The 25,941-nt window shown below is 39.7% G+C and overlaps 1 protein-coding gene across 1 annotated transcript in view; it reads right to left on the bottom strand.

The window, feature by feature from the left end:
- RNF20 (ring finger protein 20) overlaps positions 1 to 22,315 on the bottom strand; it is a 28,880-nt gene extending 6,565 nt beyond the window's left edge. Inside the window, exons 1-14 of the mRNA XM_049770036.1 lie at positions 22,175 to 22,315; positions 16,460 to 16,627; positions 16,200 to 16,347; positions 15,868 to 16,050; positions 11,495 to 11,613; positions 7,661 to 7,807; positions 7,441 to 7,518; positions 7,163 to 7,282; positions 6,740 to 6,919; positions 5,621 to 5,756; positions 4,847 to 4,968; positions 4,359 to 4,729; positions 2,867 to 2,984; positions 1,288 to 1,437 (exon numbers count right to left, since the gene is read on the bottom strand). Of these exons, the coding sequence (XP_049625993.1) occupies positions 1,288 to 1,437; positions 2,867 to 2,984; positions 4,359 to 4,729; positions 4,847 to 4,968; positions 5,621 to 5,756; positions 6,740 to 6,919; positions 7,163 to 7,282; positions 7,441 to 7,518; positions 7,661 to 7,807; positions 11,495 to 11,613; positions 15,868 to 16,050; positions 16,200 to 16,347; positions 16,460 to 16,627; positions 22,175 to 22,297 (2,163 nt within the window). The 5' untranslated portion in view covers positions 22,298 to 22,315. The remainder of the gene's footprint in view (positions 1 to 1,287; positions 1,438 to 2,866; positions 2,985 to 4,358; positions 4,730 to 4,846; positions 4,969 to 5,620; positions 5,757 to 6,739; positions 6,920 to 7,162; positions 7,283 to 7,440; positions 7,519 to 7,660; positions 7,808 to 11,494; positions 11,614 to 15,867; positions 16,051 to 16,199; positions 16,348 to 16,459; positions 16,628 to 22,174) is intronic.
- Positions 22,316 to 25,941: the final 3,626 nt, after the last annotated feature.

Genomic DNA, 25,941 nt, shown 5'->3' with positions numbered 1-25,941 from the left:
ATATTTTAACTATACTGCATATACAATTTCCTCATTTTGAAAAAATTTATTATATCCCTTGATTCCATAACAACAGAGAAGAAAATATTCCAATGTTTGAACAAAGTTATTAAAAAGTAAATCTTCTCCTGGGGCCGGAGAGATAGCATGGAGGTAGGGTTTTTGCCTTGCATGCAGAAAAACAGTGGTTCGAATTCCGGCATCCCATATGGTCCCCCAAACCTGCCAGGAGCGATTTCTGAGTGTAGAATCAGGAGTAACGCTTGAGCGCTGCTGGATGTGACCCAAAAACCCAACCCCCCCAAAAAAAGTAAATCTTCTCTTCTCAGAAACAGTGATAATGAAAAATCAATATAAAAACAAATAGGAGCCAGACAAGAATTGGGAATTAAAAGCAAGTAAAGTGATATGCATGATACCCCTTCAATAACAGTATTGCAAACCATGATGCCTAAAAGGAGAGAGGGAATAGGGGAGAGAGGGGAGAAAGAAAGAGATAAAGAGAGAGATAGACAGACAGACAGACAGACAGACAGACAGACAGACAGACAGACAGACAGCCGGAGAGAAGGAGAGAAGGAAGGGTAAGTGGGGAAATGGATGATGAGAAAAGAACACCGATGAAAGATTCGGTGCTGAAACACTATGATCAAAACTCAACTATCAACAACTTTTTAAATGGATTTATGGAAATTTATAAATAATAAAAAAAAGTTTAAAAAAATTTTAAAAGAATAAATAGAGTAAAGTAGGTAGAGCTTTTGCTTAGCCTGAGGCTAACCCAGGTTTAATCTCTGTAACCCTATATGGTCTCCAAGCCTACCAGGAGTGATCCCTGAGGCTCAGAGCCAGGAGTAAGCTTGAGCACCACTGAATTTGCCCCTTCCCTCCACGTAACCCCCACCCCAAATAAAATGAATAAATAAACCTATAGTAGAAAAAGATACTAACAAAAAGACTGAAATGTAAGAGCAAATCTACCTGTCAAGCAATGTTTCTACTTCCCTTTTTCCTTCTTGACTCTCTTTCACCTTCCCTTACTTTATTTTCCTTGATTCTTTCTTCCTCTCCATGATCAATCTGTGAAGCTTGTTGCCCTGACCCTGAACAGAGCGGGATGTTGTCTGACAGTGTCAGAGGCTAGACAAAATCCTAGGTCAATATAGCCAACTGCTCCTGTCCTTACCATCCTCTACCCGAATTCTTACATACCTCTTAAGACTTGGCATTAGAAATAAGAGCTTTGGCAATAAGAGCACTTAAAAGTTAATTACATAGGTGTTCTACCTGCTTGGCCATGGCCAGTTTCTTCTGCAGGTACTCTATCTGCTCATCTACTGCACGGATCTTCCTCAAGGCATCCTCATCAGCCATTTTCTTGTTCTCTTTTTTCTCCTTATCCTCCAGATCCTTGAGTCTTTGTCTTAGATCTTCCAACTATAAGTGGAAAGGAGTCACAAAAAACGTAAGAAAAAAGCTATAATGAAATTTCAAAAAACATTATAGAATATTAAGAGCCTATAATAAAGTCACAAGATTACAAAAGGACATCAACGAGCTCAACCATAACATTATTCTACTACAATATTACATGCTTCCATTTTAGAGGACTGCACATCAACCCTTTCATCTGACTACTAGTTTTTATCCTTTTCTCTAGATTTCACCTTTAAGGAGAATAAGACATCCTCCAAAAAACTGTTTTACCATAATCACTATTAAAAATGCTTTAAGGGGGGCTGGAGAGATAACATGGAGGTAAAGCGTTTGCCTTGCATGCAGAAGGTCAGTGGTACAAAACCTGGGATCCCATATTGTCCCCCGAGCCTGCCAGCAGCTATTTCTTAACCCCTGAACACTGGCAGGTGTGATCCAAAAATAAAAAAAAAAATGCTTTAAGGGTTGGGGCCGGCGCGGTGGCACTAGAGGTAAGGTGTCTGCCTTCCCAAGCTAGCCTAGGACAAACAGCAGTTTGAAACCCCGGTGTCCCATATGGTCCCCCAAGCCAGGAGCGATTCCTGAGTGCATAGCCAGGAGTGACCCCTGAGCATCACCATATGTGGCCCCAAAACAAACAAACAAAAAATGCTTTAAAAAGCCAGAGCGGTGGTGCAAGCGTTAGAGTGTTTGCCTTGCACATGCTAACCTAGGACGGACTGTGGTTCAATCCCCTGGTGTCCCCTATCGTCCCCCAAGCCAGGAGCAATTTCTGAGTGCATAGCCAGAAATAACCCCTGAGTGTCACAGGGTGTAGCCACAAAAAAAAAAAAAAAATGCTTTAAGGGGGCTGGAGCAATATCATAGCAGGTGGGGGGTTTGCCTCACATGAAGCCAACTCAATGTAGCCGATTTAATCTCCAGCAACCCCTGTATCTCCCTGTACCTCCGCAACACCAGGAATATCTAGGTGCAGGGCTGAACCCTTGAGCATTGCCAGGTATTGCCCAAAAACAAAACAAAAAAGCTAACAAAAGAAATATGTAAGGGGGCAAAGAGACAGTACAGCAGGGAAGAACTTGCCTTGCACACAGCTGACCTGGTTCAATTCCTGGGTTCCCACATAATAGCCCAAGCACTACTAGGAATAACTCCTAAATGCAGAGCAAGAAGTAACCCCACAGGATTTGCCCCTATCCCCAATAATTTAAATGCAAAATGAAAAGTGTGAAGGCTACTTCTATTCTCAGTTGTGATATACCTACTATAGAGTGGAGTATCTGGGAATCTCTATTTTAGGAGGGTGTTTGAAAGGAAACATTACTAAGTTTTTAACACCAACTCTATAGACAAATTAACTATAAGAAGTGTGAAGAAAACCCCATAAATAAGGAATTTAACTAGAATCAGCTATTAGTAGACTTGTTACCTCTGCCTTAGACTTCTTCTCAGCTGCCATTAGTTGGACTTTGTCTCTCTGTTCTTTGGGGGCTGATCGGTACATATCTAGCAATAGTTTCATCTCCTTTTGGCTTTCCTGTGCCTTCCTATGGTGGGAACAGGAGAGGGGAGAAATGAGAAAGTGAAAAAACTTTACCATACCAAAAGACATAAGAGCAATTCTGAAGTGAGAAAAAAAATTTTTTTTTGGTTTTTGGTTTTTGGGCCACACCCGGCGGTGCTCAGGGGTTACTCCTGGCAGGCACGGGGGACCATATGAGACACCGGGATTCAAACCAACCACCTTAGGTCCTGGATCGGCTGCTTGCAAGGCAAACACCGCTGTGCTATCTCTCCGGGCCCAAAAAATATTTTTGAACAACTCTATTGTTCTCTTTATATCCCACATTAAAAGACAAAACTTCTGTTGGGCCAGAGAGATAGTAAGGCTAACTGGGTTTGACCCCTAACATCCATGGGCTCCTAAAACCCACCAGGAGTGATTTTTGAGTGCAGAGCCAGGAGAAATCCCGGGAATTTGCAGGTATTGTCTCAAAACCAAAATAAACCAAATCAAATCAAAACAAAAATGACAAAAACTTTTGCAGATTATCAATATACTCAGAAAAAGTACAGAAAAATCAGTTAGGTAAAGGAATCATTTCTACCTTCAGATCAATCATTTAACATCATATACTAATTTAGGGGGGCCTACACTTGAAATTGAGATTCAGAAAGTCAGTGATAGGATCCAAGATACATTTTTAAAGAAGTCACCCAGATGAGTCTATATCACATAGGGGAGGGGGTTAAAGAAAACCAATTTTTAAGGTTAAGAAAAAAGAAAAGGAAAGAAAACTGCAAGTTTACACATTAATTCCAGACTTGACAGCTGAGTAGTATACTAATGAGTAAATTACCAAAAAAAAAAAAAAAAAGTTTCCTTTTTGAGCCAAATCTGCTGATGCTCAGGGGTTAACTCTTGGCTCTACACTCAGGAGTCATTCCTGATAAAGTGGGGGCATTGTAATGAATGCTATGGATCGAATCCAGGTCATCCATATGTAAAGCAAGCACCTTTCCCCTATACTCTCTGGCCCCAATAAATTATCAAAAACTTACATATGCCAGACATTCAAACATTTTAATATCAATAAAAAAGTCAAATCCAATAAATTATAGTAACAATTTCCAATAAATTTTGAGTGTTAATCATGACATCCATTCCTTTAATATGTATTGTTAAATAATAAAGACTACTAAGGTCTTTTGAGATCTGACCACTGAACCATACAACAATAACCAAAAAGGTCACTTGGGCTCTAAAGTAAATAAAAATATCGCATAGATCACACAATTGCCTGTAATCAATGCTCAAATAATTATAACTATGATTACAACATACCATCAAACAGCAGCTTATTGCAGCTATCCTAAACTATGCCTCTGAATCAGACAGTTACTCTAAGCATTGCTCTTACTTGAGTTCAATCTTTAATTGTTTGATAATTTCTGCTTCCTTTTTCCGTATATCATCATGTTTCCCTTTCTCTTTATCCTTTGCAGAATCTCTTTCTTTTTCTGACTCTTTTAATTTCTGCTTCTCTCGTTCTCTTTCCTTTTCCTTCTCTCGCTCTCGTTCTCGCTCTCTCTCTTTCTCCCTCCTTTCTCGCTCTCGCTCTTCCTCATCCCGTTTGGACTTCATTTCATTGACTTCCTCCTGAGATGTCTTTGATGCAGAAGACTGAGCAGATAAATCTTCAGAATCTGGTTTTAGCTCTGCAGGTTCATCTTTAGGGTCCTCAGTACTAGATTGAGACTGCAAGAGGGCACTGCCACTGCGAAGACGTGTCTGTGGAAAAACAATTATAGACACTTAGCATGACAATTGAACACACAGCCTACTGCACTCAAAATTAGCCTGACAGACCTAATAGCAAATAACACAGAGGTCTCTACTCCTGGTCACCTTATTCAGGTCCGACTGGGCTTCTCTCAGTTTCCTCTTATACCTTAGGACCTCCCCTTTCAGCTGGTGATTGTGATTCTGGAGGCTACTGATGAGGTGACGCATCTCCCGGTTTATGGGACCTTAAACACAGCAATGGTCATGTTATGAGAATTGTGATAAGCCCAAGACACAAACAGAGAAATGCAGAAGACATCAGAAATGTCTGAGGAATAGAGTGAAATTCCCAAAAGATTCCTTCTCAGAAGACAAAAACAAAAATGTTCATTTTAAGCTTAAAAAAGAAATACAAGGCAGTGAACTAAAGTGAAAGAGCACATGATTAAAGTATTTAGAATTTCTCAGGTTAGGGGGCTGGAGTGGCAGCACAGCGGTAGAGCTTTTGCCTTGCACATGGCTGACCCAGGATAGACACAGGTTTGATCCCCCAGCAGCCCACATGGTTCAAGCCAGGAGGGATTTCTGAGCGCTGCTGGGTGTATCTGCCTCCATTCCCCCCAAAAAACCGTTTAGGGGCCAGATAGAAGAGGGGAAGGTGCTTGCCTTGAAGGCAGCCTACCTAAATCAATCCCTCACATCACATATCCCATGAGCTCAGAGCCAGCAGTAAGTCCTGAATTGAATACTGCTAGGTGTGAGCCTAAAAACAAAATAATGTTTCAGCTTAGTACTTAATACTAACTTATTTGTTAGTGACAGTACTACACAGCCTGGTGAACATACTATGTATTTAAATTTTCAGCAAAATGTGAAGTGCAGCAAGAATAATTATACCTGCTTGTTCATTGGCAGCTAGGGTTTGTTCAAATTCTATCCTCAGCATTTCATATTCCTTGCGGACCTGGGCCAATGTATCTTCTAGCTGGATGACTTCAGTCCTCAGCTTCTTATGAAGACTAACCTCATCTCGCTACACAGAAAAAAAACACCAATCAAAAAATTCTACCAAATTCGAAAATTGCATTAGTCTATCATCATATCCCCTTAATGATGATTTGAAAGAAACTAAAGAGATTAAAAAAAAAAAAAAAGGATTGTTCTAAAAAGTTCCAATAAGCAGAAACAAGGAGCAAGATACTTAAGTAGTATTCCTCAAGAATCCAGATTAAGGGAATAGATGTCATGATTAAAATAAAATTAAAAGAAAATGGTCCTTAAATCTAAAATGTTACTGCTTAAAGAACTTAAGAAAAATTTAAAGCAAAATATAACCATATGCAAAGGTATATAAAATTCTGTTCATTTGGCACAAACAATAAAAAACAATACTATGAACATTATATTCATTGTTATAAAGACACAGAAGTAAATTCAGGAAAAGATTCTTAGAATTTATAGACACTTTATACATAAATTATATACCATATTAGACTTATAGTGATATACCTTCTACTAACTCTTCCCTCATACATGTAAGTCTTTAGACTTAAATAGAGTATTTTTATATCTCCAACTCTCACTACTGGAACCATCTATTTTTATCTGCCAATAAACCTGTACTGAACCTAAAAGTTCGTATTTCACTGTGGCAAGTAGAATCAGGAAGGTTCCAATCAAACACAATGTTCTGTTTCCCATCACTAAATATTTTGGTATGCCTCTACAACACATGTGAACTATAACTTTGTTCTAAAGAATAATCTTCTCTCCACTAGATTGTGGGATTCTTTGTTGTTCCTTTTTTCCCCCTTTAGTGTCAGAGATGGAAACCCATTCATTCACTACTGATTTGAGTCACATCCCTGGCTTAAGACTCTACAATTTTCTAGGGCAGGGTACCTACCAATGACCAAAGATTTGTACCCAGACTATAAGTGGTAGCTGAATAAATAAGAGATTACTTATACCTAAGAAAATAAAACAAAATATAATGCAGAAAAGCTAGACTATTACCTCAATGAGTTCAACCTGGCGTTGGTGAGTCCCCCTAGTACCATGAAGCAAGGTCCGAGCCTCATCTAAGTGTGCTTTCAATTGCAGGCTCTCATTGTACAGGACAGAGAACTGTGACTGCATGCAACGATATTCTGGGGTCTCCTTCACCACCTCCTCCACTGCACTCCGTAATTCAACCTTTGCAGAGTCAAAAGAAAAAATGCTTACATTGGAGTACCTTGATTTACTTTCTCTGTATTTGTGGGCTGCTTTAAATGCTTTGCAGAACAAAATGGGTCCAAGTAATTAATTAATTATAGTAAATTTGCACCAACAGAATTTGTTTTTGTTTCACTTATATACAATGAGGGCTCACAAGTATGATGTGTATCAGCTGATGAGCTGAGTTCTATTTTACCGCTCCTTGCTGATGTCTCCTACCTTCAGCTTTTCATTCTGTGTAGTGACTTCCTCAAAGTCTTGTCGAAGTTTCTCCAGCTCACAGTGACGGTTCTGAGCCAACTCTTTGTTCTCCTCCAGCTCTGCATTCATTTCCTCAAACTGGCGAGAACAAAGAAAATGAAGATAAAGAAAAGTCATTTTTAAATCAAATTCCTCCGCTTCTCTCTTTATCAATATGCTCTCCTACTTATGAACACAATGCAAAGCTTCTATCAGAACAGGTCACGACCACATTCAAAGTAAGTCACTCATTTTACCTTTCGGGCATTGATGGTGATGGTGCCTCCATAGAGACTGCTCCCTGCACCATAGACCTTATAGCCTTTTGAATTTACCTATGGGGAAGACAAAGATTCCTTAGTGAAAGACTATAAGAGTTTCAAAGGAGGCAATGTTGTACTGCTACCTAAGTCCATCTTTTCCGAACTGACTCCTGAAAATGGTCCCTTCCTACAAAGCCTGAATAAAAGTACTTGCCCGTTCTAGAACTTCTGCCAAGTGTCTGTTAAGTCGCTGTTCCCGCTTCCGAATTTTGTCGATATCCCACTGCAGGTCATCAATCATGGACTCCAAGACACACACTCGGGACTCAGCTGTCTCCACTTTACTCTGCAACTTGGAGAACTATATCCCAAAGACAAATATTTGGAAAATATAACCAAAGTTAGAAAAGAAATGAATTACATGTATAGGTTCTTTTAACAGTTCTAAAACAGATCAATCTGAAAAACTTAAAATCTATATAAAAACTCTCCTATGAGAAAAGATCAATTCTTCTTCTGAGAAGCACCTTATCTAGATAGATAACAAATCCATCAAAATGTGCAGTTTTATTTTTTGGGAGCTACACTCAGCCAGTACTCAGGGGCTACTTTGGTTTTTTGAGCCACACCCGGTGGTGCTCAGAGGTTACTCCTGGCTGTCTGCTCAGAAATAGCTCCTGGCAGGCATGGGGGACCATATGGGACACCGGGATTCGAACCAACCACCTTTGGTTCTGCAAGGCAAACGCTGTTGTGCTATCTCTCCAGGCCCTCAGGGACTACTTTGAACACAATTCTCAGGGTCACTTCAGCAGTGTTCAGAGGACCAGGCAGTGGCCAAGGATCAAACTCATACTCTAGTGCACATAATCTAGTTCTTTTAGTCATTTCTCCAGATCCAAAATATTTATGTTTAAGAGACCTCTCCCCCCAAAACATAGAAGGCTAGAGAGATGGCTCAATGTGCTAAACACATGCATCACTTGTAATTCCCCTGAACAATGCCTGAATGACTCCTGCACAGAGCTTGGAAGAAGCCTTTGAGAACCTCCGAGAGTGCCCCAATCCATTCCCTACGCCCTCCAAAAGAAGACATGTAAAAAAATTGAATACACATAGAAAAGAAAGTTATCCCTTGGGCCAGAGAAATAGCACAGCAATAGGGCGTTTGCCTTGCATGCAGCCAATCAAGGACAGATGATGGTTCAAATCCTGGCATCCCATATGGTTCCCCCACACACCCCAGTGCCTGCCAGGAGCAATTTCTGAGCACAGAGTCAGGAGTAACCCCAGAGTGCTGCCGGATGTGACCCCCCCCCAAAAAAAAAGAAAGCAAAAAAAAAAGTTGTCCCGGTTTTGTTTCATACACAGCTCAAAGACCAGCTAGGTGCTCAGGGATGCTCTCACTGGAGCTGAGGGAATCATGCAGTGCTAGAGATCAAACCTGAGCTTCCCGTATCACATCATTCAGTCAATGAGCTATCTCTCCTATCCAGGATAACTATCTGTACCTCCAATATTTTCCTACCTCACATTCACTAATAACCTACAATGAATAGAAAATCCATTCTCTTTTATTAACTGAGCCCAGGGCAACCTAGAATCAGAATCCATAAAAATAAGGGCCAGAGTGATAGCATAGCAGATAGGAGGTTTGCCTTGCAAGAGGCCAATTTAGGTTCAATCCTTGGCTCCCCTGAGCCTCTCAGGAGCGATTTCTGAGCTCTGAGCCAGGACCAATCCCAGAGTCCCGCCGGATGTGGCTCCAAAACAAATAAAAGAAATAAAATATATAAAAATATAAACTTCTGAGCCAGAGCGATAATACAACGGGTAGGGTATTTGCCTTGTATGTGGCCAACACCGGTTCGATCCAGGTACCAAATATGGTTCCTAAGACCTCACCAGGAGTGATTCTTGAGTGCAGAGCCAAAAGTAACTGCTGAGCACTCCTAGGGATGGTCCAAAAACAAAATATGAAAATATTCTGTTGTTCTCTATTTAGAAGTTATGAAGTACCATTATTTAAAACCTTATTAATTACTAACGATATTACGTGTTCACATTCATCTTCATACCCTTTGTTTTAACTTAAATATATAGTCCTCTCCTTGCACATGGCTGACCTAGGTTTGATTTCCAGCTCTACTGCTAGAGCTTATCAGGAGTAATTTCTGAGAGCAGAGCTAAGAGTTAACCTGACTGCAGTCAAATATAGCCTATAAGCCAAATAAATCAATTGTATGTATGTATGTATGTATGTATGTATGTATGTATTGCATGTATGTATGTATGTATTGTATGTATGTTTGTATATTGGACCCCAAATTTGTTAAACACCAAGAGTTTGTACATTTGTCCCTCCTCTTGAAAGTGGAATAACTGAAAAAAAAAAAAGTGGAATAACTTTAATGATTCAGTGGAAATGACATTCCATGACTTTCAGGCTATGTCTGAAAGATGAAGTTGTTTCTGCCTGGTACGCTATGAAATAGGGAAGAATCACACAAGAAACTCAGCTATATAAAAGTGCCCCAAGAAACAGTCTAGTAGACAACTAAGATGAGCTTCTAGAATAGTTATCGGCCAGTCATGAGAGCCATCTTCAACTATCAGCACAGTTCAGCTAAATGAAGAGTTTCAGTTGGAGAAGAGTCAGAAAGGTAAGATTTTTCATCTTGATAGCATCTAATTTATGTCTTTAGAGCATGATAAAATTATTCTACTATTATCACTATGCTCTCAATTTATTTGATATGTATACAGTACTCTAATATCTTTGAAGACTAATATAAAGCCACATGTATTAGTAAAATCTCCAGAGGATTGCCATGTAACCAATCCATAACAAATGTTGTTGTAAGGATTCATTGTATAGGAAACAGAAGCAGAATAAAGAAAATGAGATTTAAAATTAAACAGACGTACACTAGAACATTAAAACAATTTCTGGTTCTATTGCTTTCAAACTCGTCACCAAAATCACTGAATTTGTTTCTCCAGCAGTAACATGAGTTATTCAACTGAGAATTTTACAAATTGCCTAACTTAAACTGTAATTTTATGAATGTGAAAATAAGGTGGCCAAAATTAGATCTAATTTCAGCACAGTATACTTTCAATCAACTAAAACGATAGCCTTGAGTGTAACAAGTCTTATAATGCTTTAACACTATATATTAATCACATCATATAAACACACATACACACATACACACACACATTTACCCAAATCTTGATATGGTTTTGTCATTCATTATTTGTACTGAAGTTTGAACTGAAACCCTATACTTAAGTTCCTACATGATCGCCAATGCAGTCATTCCTCATGCACCATCCACAACTGAATCTTTACCAACCCATTCCTCAGTATCATTGTACATGATCTTTAATATTAGATAGAATTCATTACTTGGGAGTTTGGCCTGTTGCTTTATTAAAAAGCTTTACATAGGGAACAGAGATTGTACAGTGGACAAGGCACTTGTCTTAACAGCTGACCCAGATCTGATCATCAGTGACCCATCTGGTCTCTTGGGAACCATCAGAAGTGATCCCTTAACACTGTCAGATATGGCTGGCTGGCCCCAAAACCACACAAAACAATCCTTTATAGTGTGTATTTTCTCCTAAAGATGAAGATCTTAAAATGTCTACTTAAGGGGATAGAGATAGGGTTATGGATCTTCCCTTACAGGCAACTGGCCCCACAACAAATGACAGCAGTGCATATGGTCCCCTGAGCGTCACCAGCAGTGAACCCTGAGCAGTCAGGTACAGCTGCTGAGCTCTACCTGTCATGGACCAAAATCACCCTATGTCATACACACAAATACAAACCATTTATTTTTAAAGAGAGGCATGGTCAAGGAGAAATGATTATTTTTCCTCCCTTAACCTTTTAAAGGATTCCAAAAGCTGTTTGCTTTGGTCCTTCTTGCACTCATATGAACAGAAAATTCGGCTTTCTGAGCAAAATGACCTTTGAAGTACCGAGAACTATGAGTCATGTCTTCCTCAGGTCACTAGAAACCATCTAATCAAGTACCTCCTGAGACATGGTGTGATGCTTTTCCTGAAGAAGGTCTGTCAGTTCCTGTAGTCTCATATTCTCTTGCCCAAGGAAGGAATTCAGCTCCTGCACCGCTTCGTCCACTATCAGATTATCTATGAAACAAAAACTGTACTTCAGCATTTAGTGTCAAATTTTATTTTTTTTAAAATAATTTTATTTATTGATTGGTTGGTTATTGGACCACACCCAGCAGTGCTCAGGGGTTACTGCTGGCTCTGCACTCAGAATTGCCTTGGCAGGCCTGGGGACGATATGGGATGCCAGGAATCAAACTGGGTCCCTCCTGGGTCGGTCCTTTGGCAAGACAAACACCCTATTATTGTGCTATTTCTCTGCCCCCTTAGTGTCAAATTTTCAACTGATTTTATTATCTCCTTTTGACAGAGTGAGAGTCTGCAGTGGTCCTCAAACTATGGCCCGCGGGCCACATATTATATTTGTGTCTTTTTGTTTCTTCATTGCAAAATAAGATATATGCAGTGTGCATAAGAATTCGTTCATAAGTTTTGTTTTTACTATAGTCAGACCCTCCAATGGTCTGAGGAACAGTGAACTGGCCCCCTGTTTAAAAAGTTTGAGGACCCTTGGAGAGATTAGATGAAAGAAATACAACAACCTGTTCTCAAATGAGTCTCTATAAAACCACAAATTAAAAAGAGTAGCAGGGGCCGGCAAGGTAGTGCTAGAGGTAAGCGCTAGCCAAGGAAGTTCCGTGGTTCGATCCCCCCCGCGTCCCATATGGTCCCTCCAAGCCAGGGGCAATTTCTGAGCGCTTAGCCAGGAGTAACCCCTGAGCATCAAACAGGTGTGGCCCAAAAATCCAAAAAAAAAAAAAAAAAAAAAAGAATAAGAAAAAGAGTAGCAGAATTATTTATCTGAACTAACATGCTATGTATAAGCATTCCTGAAGTTCAAAAGGCAAACTATACTACTTATAAAGCAGGTAGATAAAGTTTTTCTCATCCTGCTTCTTGGGAATCATTCTCAAGAAACAGAAGACAGAACAGACTGCTCATTTGGGGATTTTCAACCAGGACTGCCCACCAGAATCACTTCTGGAATTTAAAAATTAGAACCATCCGATATCTATTAAATAAGAATTTCCATTAGCAGGACCAAAAAGGGTAAGCCCAGAAAAATCCCGAAGTTATTCTAATTATGAACCCAAACTAAGAACCAGGGACTAAATTTTCATTCTCTTTATATTTCATGCACTGAGAACCAGGTGAAATATTAAAAAGGGCAAATTAATAAACCAATAAATGGAAATATTTAAAACCAAGGGCCAAATTACACTGAAGACGAACTATAAAATAATTTTAAGGAACTGGAGCAACAGCACAGCAGGTAGGATGTGTTTGCTTTGCATGCAGCCAACCCTGGTTCATTCCCCAGCATCCCATTTGATCCCCAGAGCCTGCCAAGATTAATTTATGAGCAGAAAGCCAGGAGAACCACTGTGCACCACTGGATGTGGCCAAAATAAAACAAAACAAAACAAAAAACCAAAAACAAACAGTAACAAAAAATTATCACTAGTGACACAAATCACAATGTCCTAAAAATTTCAGCTTACCAATTGTTTTGATGTTACATAATGGCATAGATATTAATAGCTGGTAATATTTTTTTTTAAACTTACATCCTAAGAATGACAACTAAGTCGCATGGTTCAGCAGTAAGGCCTGGATCACAAAGATAAACGAGCAGACTTTGCAAACAAGAATCTCAGGTTTGATACTCAGGAGAGCACTAAGGGCAGCACCATGTGGTGCTAAATCCAACAGCAAACAATGCTAGTGCCTGGCAACAAGAAACTGGTTGGGTCCAGCTGGGCGCCATCAGTGCCTACTAGCAGTGTTTAAGGACCTCTGGGGCTATACTAGAGGGATCATGTGGTACTAGGGATAAAACTCCAGGCCATGTGCAAGTAGACCCCTAAGTTAATTCTGTTCCCCAGGCCCAATTTTAAAATAATAGTTTATTTTAGTTCTTTGTAAAATGTAACAATTATTTTACTTGATATTTATTTATAAAATCAGTTTAACAAATAGTTTTAGCCTCTGTAAAAAAGAATATATAAAATGTTTATTATTTATCATGTGATATTTACTGTATATGGTATTTACCTTAATGAATATGGCTTGCCCACCATGGCATATATCACCTTCTAATAATTCACGTACAAATGAAAAAGCAGTTAAGACACAGTTCAGTTTACACTAGGTAATAGTATTAAGAGTTACAACCATTAACTAAGTCCCCACTAGCTATACTACATATACAGTGCCTGACACTGAGTAAATAAGGAGTAATAAGCGAAGACATTAGTCTGGGAGAACACAAATCACATTATTTACAGTGGTTATCTTTAGAAAGAAAGAGGTAAGGATTTTGATAGTTTTATCTAATTTTTTATCTGCATAATTTAAAATTCTTTGTACTCCAAATAATAAATTTTTTTAAATGCACAAGCATACTAATGGAAAAGCAAGTAAATTATTTTCACTATGTTGATAGTTTAACTCACATCTATTTGAAAAAAAAAATTGGTATAAGAAAATCCTTAGTTGCTACCAAATAATTCAGTGACATTGAAATCATTTCTTTAAAAAAACAAAAGTCTAGAAATAAAAATAAAGAAATATACATGCAAAAAAAAAAAAAGCTAAACATCTTAAAAGACAAACAGAAAAATTAAGATATTAGGACTAGGGATCAGATAGAAAGTACACGGTTAAGAAGCTTACCTTGCACATGGCATATCTGGATTCAATCCCCAGGACCACATAAGGTTCCCTGGAGTATCCTTAAGCACAGACCAAGGAATAGCAAGTACCACTGGCTATGGCTCCCAAATTCACCCCACCCCCAAATCTATTACAACTAGACTACATTATTGAAGACTTAAAATCAAGAAATTTATTTTTTATTTTTGGGATTTCGGGGGGGTGGTGGTCCATATCTTTTTGGTTTCTTTTTGTTTTTGGGTCACAATTGGCAGCGCTCAGGGTTTACTCCTGGCTCTATGCTCAGAAATGGCTCCTGGCAGGCTCAGGAGACTATATGGGATGCCGGGACTCTAACCACCATCCTGAATGCAAGGCAAATGCCCTACCTCCATTCTATCTCTCCAGCCCTGGGGGGTCCATATCTTGTTATGCCTAGGGCTTACTCCAGACTCTGAACTCAGGGATAATAACTCTGCTGACAGTACCTGGGGGACAATATTGGATGTCAAAGATCAAATCTAGATCAGCTGCAGGCATGACTGCACTGCCTGTTGTTCTATCTCTCTGGCCCTAAAATCAAGGCATTTAAAATATATATTTATCATACAAATGCAAATTATTACTACAATAACTTTACTAGTGACATTTGGTTAAGTGCTCATGCAAATGTATTATTTTTATACGATCTTTAAACAATAAACACCAGTAACTCTAAAACATTATTATAGATGATATTATATAACTCTAAAACATCTATTATAGATGATAAAAAAATCTAAATACATTAAAAACAAATATTTATAAAGTACAAATACTTAAGTATTTAAAAAAAACCTATGTCAAAATATAGCATCTGATCAAAGAAAAAATTTTTAATTGTCAATATTTGTAAGAAAGCATAACCTCGGGCCGGGCGGTGGCGCTAAAGGTAAGGTGCCTGCCTTGCCTGCGCTAGCCTTGGACGGACCACGGTTCGATCCCCTGGTGTCCCATATGGTCCCCCAAGCCAGGAGCTACTTCTGAGCACATAGCCAGGAGTAACCCCTGAGCATTACCGGGTGTGGCCCAAAAATTAAAAAAAAAAAAAAGAAAGCATAACCTCTACCTAATAAATCAATGGCCTATACAGTATCCTAGAATCAGAGGAACTTTATTCAAATAGTAAAATTAATTCTACCATATAAAAAAATGGTTAGCAGAGTATCTAATGGAAGCTAATAGCATCTTTCCTCGGTTTCTTAAAGTACGTGTCAAACATTTGAGAATACTAAATGTCACAGAGATAACATCACTGGTACCACTGGAGCCTAGGAATTTATGAAATGTAATTCAACACAAATATGTAGGGGCCAGAGCAGTGGCGCAAGCAGTAAGGAGTCTGCCTTGCCTGTGCTAGCCTAGGACGGACCGCATTTCGATCCTAGGACAGACGGCAGTCTCCCAAGCCAGGAACAATTTCTGAGCACATAGCCAGGAGTAACCCCTGAGCGTCACCGGGTATGCCTCCCCTCCCCCCCAAAAAACCAATAAATATGTAAACCTGCTGACTATACTTCAGCAAACATACATTCTTACAACTCTTCTCTGCTTCCTAACTCCACTTTCTTGCCTCACCTCCACTGTTCAGCTTCCGTGATAAGAGCTCCACTTTCTCTTGCAATTTATCATAGACAGTCACAATCTGGGAGACAGCTCGGCGGGAGGACTCCACACGCTCTTGAAGCTGAGATTCCATCTCTTCACTGGAACTGCTGGCCAAAGTAGCAAGAAAAGAGAAAGCTGGTTCCTGCCCTTCCCCTGAAGATACAGGGGGAAATAAGAAGGCCCCAAATTATAAAACTGGAAATATCAATATTCACTTCCAACCCCCTCAAATGGAGAGCTTTGAAGCAAGCTCTACTTCAAAAACCCAGAAAACCTGCAGTGGAGAATTCCCAAATACTCACCTCTCTCTCGGTCATCTTTCCGTTCTTGATTGCTATCAGAATCTGGTTCTGGCTCGGGTACAACGAGGGCTTTTCTTTCAGTGAGGAGGTCTCCCAAGCCCTGCTCCAGATCATAGCGTTTAAGGATGATACGGATATTTTCATCAAACTAGAAAATAAAAAAATTATGAAAATGTAAAAATGAAACAACTTGAAAATGAAGAGAATACTAAAAACAAAAGCATCCAAATAAAATCCAAACAAACCAACAGGTGCACTACCTGACTCCAATACCGGTTGACAATCAGTAGTGAGGCATCATCAGTGGCCTGCCTTCGCTCCAGTTTTTCAATGTGCTCACGGAGTTCGTCTTCAATGGTCTGCCGTTGATCCAGCATTTCTGCCAGCTTGCGATTTTTGGTTTGCAGTGTTTTAATGTCTAATTCCTCCTGCACAACCATAAAACCAATCTTATTAGTATCCACAAAGAGAGTAGGTAAATGATTTCCTATAAATAAATCTATACATAGAAGATCATTAATAAGTAAGAAGCAAGGAAATAGGAGCAGCAGAGATCAAAGACCTATGATGGTGACAGGAAAAATCAGAAGATCTTCACACCCATCTCACTGATCTAATCATAGGAATGTCCCAAAACTAGTCCGAAAAATGGACTAAAGACCTGGATATCAGATCTGAACCATAAGGTATACTGAATAACACTTAGGTAAAACACTCCATGACATTGAGACTAAAGGCATCTTCAAGAAGGAAACAGCACTCTCCTACAAGTGGAAGCAGAGATAAACAGATGGAACTATATTAAGCTGAGAAGCTTCTGCACATCAAAGGAAATAGAACCTAGGATACAAAAGCCACCCACAGAATGGGAGAAACTATTCACCCAATATCCATCAAATAAAGGGCTAATATCTAAGATATGCGTCCACTTTTAAAAAGAAAACAGGAAGAGAGAGAATTGAAGCAAGAAAACCCAATTCTAGCACTCCCAAGGCCCAAGTTTCATCCTTAGCACCCCTAATAATGCAAGAGCGTGGCTATTTAAGCATTTTCAAAAAAGTGGGCAGGGGCAGGAGAAATAGGACAAGGGTTAAGAGGTAATGCTTTGTATGTGGCCAACCACAGGTCTATGCTTACCACATAGTTCACTAAACACTGCCACAGAACCAACATTGCATCCATAGTCCCAATGGCCAAGAATCAGTGGGAGAGGCCTCAAGGTTTCCTTGAGAGCCCCTCTCCCCTCTTACAGAAACAAAATTCTCTTCTCTTCTTTCATTTTACCACCTACAGAGCCTGGAATCAAACAGGGGGCTCAAACTCCCCATCATCTTCTCTTCACACAAACTACAAAGTAACCATTAAAATCTAATTTTACTTGATATTCCAATCTCTACTGTTTATGCAAAAACAGAATTCCATCAACAATTCCAGCCAAAATCACTATCCTGAACATCTCTAGGACAAGTAGGTGAGTTGGAAGTCATCTTCCCCTGCTTTCTTTGGATGAGAAATTTCCCTGCAGGCTTCTCCAGTCATGACTATTTCTCTCCTATTCCCTTAGAAGCCCTTGGCCAGGAATTACATGGTGTCCTTAAACCCACCGCTACTTTAAGCCATTATTCACTTTGCTCTCTAAAACATCCTAGCTTTGTAACTCATGTTGGTGATCTATATAACACCTGCCACTCTGACTTATTGTACTTATCTCTATATGCCCACACCACTCTCTCACCCTTCCTAAAGATTTAGCACCTACCTTTTTAATATTCTCCAATACTACTTCTGTCATATACAGTTCTTTATCATTTCAGATATGCTCTTTCCTGTGTCTCACATCATGAGTTATTTGACCTCCTCCACAATGATCTCATTTTCTACTTCCCTTAATCACCATGCTTTTTGTTCATCTGTGTTATGTCCACAAGGCTCTCTGTAAGTTCAATTTCAAACACAATGAACTCTCCAATTAACACCTATTTTTCCAACTCAGTATCTAGTTTCCTGGTGCAAAAATTTCTTCAATTCCTCTAGGATCTACAACCTAATGGTCTACCACCTTTTCTTGTCTTTTACTCCTCTCACTTTCTCCTTTACTGATCTCAAGTGCCTTCATTAGTTATTACAATCACACCTTTTATAATCTCCTTTCTTTGCTCCTTCTTTGTATATGCATGACAAAAAACTCCAGTTCTGGTGACAAAAACTCTTACCTGCTTCAAACCTATGTTCATATGACAGCTAAGTAAGACTAAAAAATAATAAAGTACCAGCCTGACTGACTTTATTTTAAACTCAAGACAACAAATTCAATAAGTCCTCAGGATTGCCCAGGAACCCTACTAACTTCACACCTTCTCCTGTCTCTTCAAACCTCCAAAATTTCCTCCCCCAGTCTCACTCTGACATCAGTCTTGCTTCTGATTTCACTATTAAAAAAAAAAATAGCAGCAGCAATCAAAAGAGAATGTCCACATCTCTCCCCCACAATTACAACTACTATTCTCCCTACATCTGAATCAATACTCCCTATCTTTCTTCTCGTTACACCGAGTAAATTGTTTCTGTTCCTAGTCAAGACCATTCTATTTGTACATTATATTATAGTTCCTCTTGCCTACCATATAATATCATACTGTTAACTGTCTCCTCTTTCTGCTACATCAAGTTTATTTTCTGTCTATTTTTCTATCCATTTCAATTAAACTGATATTCTGCATCTGCTTAAAATAGCATCTCCTACTAAAAAATAAAAACAACACACATGCAACACCCTTCCTCAACCCATTTCCTTCTACATGATGTTACTTTTGATTTGATTTGATATCAATACTCCTCCAAAGCATTGCCTCTCTCTCCCTTTCTCTTCCTTACTTTCTCCCTTCTATTCTAAATTCCACTGTGACTTCTCAAGTTTCCAATGAACTATTACTAAATCACTCCTCTTTATTTTTTCAAGAGATATGTAGCATCTGACCAATTCCTTAAAATAAGTCTTCATTTAGCTTCTGAGATCACAACCTCTTGTTTTGCTCCTCCTTTATTGATCACTCTTTCGAAATTTTATCTCACATCACTGCTTTGCAATTGGCCAACCCTGGTCCAATCCTTGGCATCACAGATGGTCTCTTGAGCACTACCAAGAGTGATACCTGAGCACAGTCAGAAACATGTCCTGAGTACGGCTGGGTACATGCCAAAAATAAAATGAATTAAAAAGTTTAAAAATATCTCCTTGAAGGGCCAAGGTGTGGCACAGCAGTAGGGTGTTTGCCTTGCACGCAGCTGACATAGGAGGGACCGTGGTGCGAGCCTCCCCTCCCCCCGCGTCCTATATGTCTCCCAAGCCAGGAGTGATTTCTGAGTGCATAGCCAGGAGTAACCCCTGAGAGTCACCGGGTGTGGCCCTAAAGCCAAATATACACACATATATAAAAATCCTTGACATGAAAATACTGCAGTTTTCCTGGGCTCTGTTCTTAGATCTCTTCTTTTTCTATGATCCTTCCTAAAAGAGATCTTTTTAAAGATCATCTAAAAATGATGAACCTTGAGGGTCTAAGAAATAGTACGGGAGGTTAGACGTTTGTCTTGCTTGTGGCAGATCCTGGCTCAGGCTGGGCTCAATATACAGTCTCCTGCACAAAGCCAGGGGCTACTTTTGAGCATGGAGTCAGGAATTGCTATATAAGACCCCCCAAAAATAAAGATATAGAGTCCCAAATATGTCACTTTAGCCCAGATCCTCTCAAACTCCAAGTTATTATGTCCAACTCCCTCTCCAAAGAGAGAGCTAATAAGCACTTCAAATTTACATGTCCAAAGCCAAACTCAAGATTCATCTTCCTGGCTCCTAAGTCTGCTCTCCTCATGCTTCTTTAACTTAGTAATTGTATATTCCATGCTTCCAAAATCCTGTCATCTCAAAAGTTTTCTCAAACATTTCTCAAATTTTTCAGTCTAACTCATTAGCAAAACTGTAAACACTACTTCCACAGTGGTTCAAGTCACTAAGATCCTGTGCCAAAATTAAACAGTCTCCTACAGCAGATATTTCTTTGCACCTTGTCATGTCTGTCATATTTCAGTACACTGGAGGCGGACAGCTCCATTGACAAGGACAGAGTTCGTATTCCAGGAATACTTTGGAGTCTCTTTGTTTTAGATCCCATAATCTCATCTGGCTCACAACAACAACCTCAATGTGCTGTTAGAGTTATTGGTTCCCATGGTAATCATCAAATCGCTGTTATAAATAACAAATAACAGAATCAGTAGTAGATAAACACGCCTGAATATTCAACCCTTATAAATCAGGTAAAGAGGAAGAGATGGTCTATGAAAATAATTCTGCAAGAGAACTATTTATTATCTGTTCTCTCTACAACCTATACTCCAATATAAGCCAGAGTATATTACTTTCCTCCTCACTGCCTTCTGGATATAGTCCAAACAGAGAGGTATGCTCTCTGCTTCCTTAGAGCAGGTTTTCTTAAACTTTTTCTATTCACAACCCTTTCTCACCTGAGAACCCAGACACACCACAGACTGATTTTGAATTAAATTTAGGTGGTTGTATGTTTAGAAATCTTTTATAGTTTCTAAATTTTAACTGACATCCACATTGTTATTAAACCTTTAGGAAGTGTGACCCAGATTAAGCAGTTAGGCCTCAAAGAATGTAGCTATACCTATATCAATCATACTACCTGCCCCTATAAGAGTCCCTTATACCCTTGCTGGTTCTACTCTAAAAAAAAAAAAATGCAGTGCCTAACAAATATAACAGATAAACAACAAATATTGTTATTTATTGAATAAATAAATGTCCTTAGGATGAGAGAAGATCATATTAACACCAAAAAATATCACTTCCTAGCAATAGTACAGCATGCCTCAATCCTAGAGGGCCTCAGAAATGACACTTTATAAACATCTTATACTGTTCCTCAGCCTTAAAACAAATGAGATAAGATTTTACTAAGCTAGACAAGTAGTTTATTAAAGTTTAACACCGTATCATTTTTTATACCATAGCACACACCATAATACCATAGCATTTTAACACCATATCACAATAGCTGAGCTCCAAAATACGGAATCCTACTAGAGATCAAATATACCATATTACAGCTTTAATGTTCCAATATTATTCTAACGGACCCAGTAATATTTTCACTGTACTTCTACTATATAATAATCTGAAATGTGTCCCCAAAAACAAGGACAATGTTTTAGTCAATATTATGCTCATAATATTAAGTCAATAATGACTATTAATGGGCCACATCTACTGGTACATTCCATGCTCATGATAACATTTAAACTTCTTAACAAAGCCTCTTTTATTAATCCTCTTGATCCTATGAGGCAAATATTCTAATGGGACTTCACAAATAAGGAAATAAGACAAGATCCTGCAGGCGAGGTTAATACCAGGCAATTTGTCCTCAGACTACCACTCTTAACTATATTCTCAAACACTCTTCTATTCCAATCTCTCCGTGCCAAAGATTTTCAATAAATGAAAAAAAAAAAAAGGACAGCTCCCTTCTGCTATAAAGACTGCCATAGTTGGGCCAAAGAATGAGTCCACCTATGGAAATGAAGGGCACATGGTCCAGAACCAAAATACTGCATGTAAAGTGCTTGCCCTGCATGAAATCAACCAGGATACAGTCCCTAGTATCCCATATGGTTCACTAAGCACTGCCAGGAGTAACCTCTAAACACTACCTGATGTAGTCCAGAAACAAACCAACCACAGAAAAAAATAGATAAGAAAAGAAAGAGCACACCAATATATCTCTTCTTCAGAGCTGAGTTTTGCAAGATCACTTTTGCCACTGTGGACTTTTCAATTTCCCTCTTCTTTTCATACAGACATCCCTGGCTATCAAAGGCTTCCATAAATGCTTTCAGCTTGCAGCCAACAGAAGAAAAGTACACTATCACTATAGTTTCCTTCCACATACCGTTGAAGAGACACCTCCTAGTTTAATGGTTTCTACTGTGGTCCCTGAATCTTCAACAGCTGCCTTCTTCTCCGGAGGCATGGATGTGCCGGACTCTCCAGCTGCTCTTTTTATTCCTGACATCTTTGCACAAGATGATGCTTTCCTGGAGGGGGGAAAATAGCATGAAATTGGATTTTGCGATGGAAAAAGAAGCAATCATAAGGAGAGACCACCTAAAATATAAAAACTGCCATTTTTTTTCCCAGTCAACTTTGGAATCTAGAGAAGTATGATTCCCCAAATTCCTCCTGAAAAGAAAAGGCAAATAGGGGAGGGGGAAAAGACCAGGGTTAGTCTTGGGCTGAATTTACACAACTAAGTCATAATGCAGGTAAATGAATAAGATAAGGAGCAAAGAATTGAAAGATCAACTTTTTTTTTAAACGATGAGCTTCTAAAAATGCCCAAAGCAGAACATGCGCTTGTGTTCAGACAATATCAGACAGTACTGCTATTCTGCATAGAAACATTTGGAAGCTCTATAAATTCTTCTTAGGAGACATCACTCACCGTCGCTGAGCCTGTATCTTAATTCAGAAATAACAGCCTATAAGTCCCTAGCACTCACAGAAAAGGAATGTATAGAGAGAGAATCGGAAGAAGAGACACACAGAAGTCTCACTCATCTATGGGATTTAAGAAAAAAATATATAAGTCATTATTGTAATAATACCCAGAGACAATAGAGATGAGGGCTGGAAGAACCGGCCCAGGATATAAAGCTTACCACAAAGAGTGGTGAGTTCAGTTAGAGAAATAACTACACTGACAACTATCATGACAATGGTAATGTGTGAGAGAAGTAGTATCCTGTCTAGAGTAGAGCAAGGGGGTGGGGAAGGAGGGAGATTGGCTGGCATTGCTGGTTGCACTGGTGAAGGGGGTGTTCTTTTTAATAACTGAAATCCAACTACGAACATGTTTGTAATCATGGTGCTTAAATCAAGATATTAAAAAATAGAAGAAAGGAATACATGTATGTATGTATAAAGGAAGTTGCAGATCAGCCTGACGCCAAACTTGAACTCAGAAAAGCCATTTTCGAGCTCCTTTTTTTCGAGCAGCAGTTTCTCCCATTCTCGTACCAACGCTTTTCCTAAGGCCTCTTCCCCAACCCTGGATGTGGCCAGTGACCCCCATCCACCCACTCACCCATTCTACCTTTTAGGGTGCCGGGCTGCAGAGAGCTTCCCCCCGCTGGCCTCCCGGGGTTCTCCTAAAGCTCCACGGAGTTGAATTAAAGGCTCAATGCTGCTACTTTAGGATGCGGCCCGGGCCAACCAGGGCCGCGAGGTGCCGAGCCTCTCTCCGGAAAGGCCCACTGCAGGCCCAGGCCGGGAGAGGGCGGCCTCGGAGCCCGGGAGGGTGGAGACGATCCAGAATCCCTCCCGAGCCTCGCCGAGCGCCCTCGGCCCAGATCTAAGCGGTTTTTCTCCGGCTCATTCCCGCGACACCGACAGCTCCTCCAGCTACTTGGCTACTCACCTCTGTCCGCGGAGGCCCCTCCCACTTTACCCCTGACCCCAAGGAAAAGCTTCCGGGGGAGGAACCAGAAAGCGGAAGAAGGGCAGAATTAGGAAGTGGCTTCAACCGGCCGAGGCAACCTTGAGACAAGTCAGGGCGGAAGTGACGCATTCCGAAGGCGCCATGAGCCCGAAAGTCGTCGCGTTTCCTTAGCAACGTGGGGACTTGGTGGTAGCTGGGGAAGGAATTTGGGAGGAGCTGCTGCAGGCCCTGTTGGTTGAGAGATGAAGTGCCAAGGTCTATGGCCGGGAAAAACCCCACAGGCTCGATGGTGGTCAAAATTTGTAGCTTGTTTTTTTTATTGTTTGTTTGTTTGTTTTTAAACAGGTATCTAAATACAGCGAGCGCTGTCATTAGAATCCCATAAAGGAAAAGTGCCCTCTAGGGATGAGACTAGATTTACAAAGATTCCAGGAGGGTGTGGGTGGCGTGTGAGAGTGGAGGGACTTTCTGGTCTGTTTTCGGAAACCTGAAGGTACTTACATACCTGGCCAAATCTTGCGGTGCGCACTGAGGATGCTCCTGGCTGGCTCTGTGCCCAGACTACCAGGACCCCTGGAGCTCTACTTGTGACTCTTCCCTCATCTCCCCTCAAAAATAGTCATGAGGGGAAAAATAAGCTTTGCCCTAACTCATGAACTATGATATAATAGCATTTGCCCAGCTAAAGGATTCCATACTACTATTTTATATCATTATGTTTGTAAATTATCATTGCGTGTCTCAGCAACATAAACATATTTTACAGTTAATTTTACTGTGTCTCTTTGCCCCAAAATAGCACCTATATTTTATCCAAAGAATCTAATATTTTGAAAAGTCTCTTTTTAAGTGGAAAAAAAAAAACAGACTTAAGTCACATTTTTCAAGGTAGCATTTCTCTAAGAACTCACCTTCTGAATTGTAGCCATCTTCTTAACGACTCAATTTTGCCACAGGGTGGCAGCAGGACACATCTTCATTCCCAGCTCTGAAGATTTGGTTGCCCTTAAATTTAAATTTACCTTTTTTTTGGTCATGTATTTGTTCTAATAACAACTGGAACAGCTACTGAATGAACTTAATGTGCTCATTTAAAAAAAAATTGAGGTGGAGCCGTAATACAGGGAATAGGGCACTTGCTTTGTAAGAGGATGACCAGGATTGAAACCTCAGTACACCTTATGGTCCCCCAGCCCACGAAAAGTGATTACTGAACATTGAGCCAAAATTAAGGTTTAGCACCACAAAGTGTAACCTAACTATGCATAAGATATTGGGAGTGGTAACTATTTTTCTGTGTTTTCTGATATATCGTATTTGCCGGCGTATAAGACGACCCCCTAATTTTGCAGTTCAAACATAGGTTTAGGCCTATATTCGCTGTATCAGACAGAACGTTCCTGTGCTGCAACTGTATGTACCACAGTGAGCCAAACACAACAAGCAAAGGTTCAAAGGTTCTACTGTAATAGACTTTCTCTCTGACTCTGACCAATCTGAGCAGGCTTTTTACAGTGTAGATTCGGGTCCAGAACATTGTCTAATTTGCATGCATCAAAAGCCTGCTTGGATTGGCTGAGTTAGAGAGGCGGTCCGAACAGCCTGGCAGTGATTGGTTCAAGATCGAGTTGGAAAATTCCTTTTGTGGCAACATTCAGACAATTTTCGTTTAGCGGCATATTGAAACATTTTTCGGGATATACTCGGCGTATAAGACGACCCTCGATTTTCGGTTGACTTTTTTTGTTTCAAAAGTTGTCTTATACACCGGAAAATACGATAGGTGATCAGTTTTTTTCCCTTGAAAAGCAGTTGGCTAAAATGTTTAACCGATGACCAATGATTTACTGAAATGAAACCACTTTATCATACTCTCCTATAGTTCTGCTTAGGACAGATTAAAAAATGGAAGTAACACCTTTTTCTTTAGTTATTTCATTGATTCCAGAAGTTTGCATAGCTGGAACTATTTTTATTATTTTTAGATCTTACTTTAGCCATCATAATGAGCAATTTTACAAGTGCTGTCAATGGTAGGGTTTTATTCATATAACATTCTAGCACCACATCCACCAACTGAGGATGTAATCTTCGCCCCGCCACAACATTCTCCAACTCTAATTGCCTTAATGAGCTCTATTCTGTAGACCAATTCTTAGATTCTCTAATTTTTGACTAATTGTTGTTGCCTTACTATGGACTTTTATATATCAAATGTG

Source organism: Suncus etruscus, chromosome 1, assembly GCF_024139225.1.
Source record: "Suncus etruscus isolate mSunEtr1 chromosome 1, mSunEtr1.pri.cur, whole genome shotgun sequence".
Lineage (NCBI taxonomy): Eukaryota > Metazoa > Chordata > Mammalia > Eulipotyphla > Soricidae > Suncus > Suncus etruscus.
This window is presented reverse-complemented; position numbering and strand designations above follow the sequence as displayed.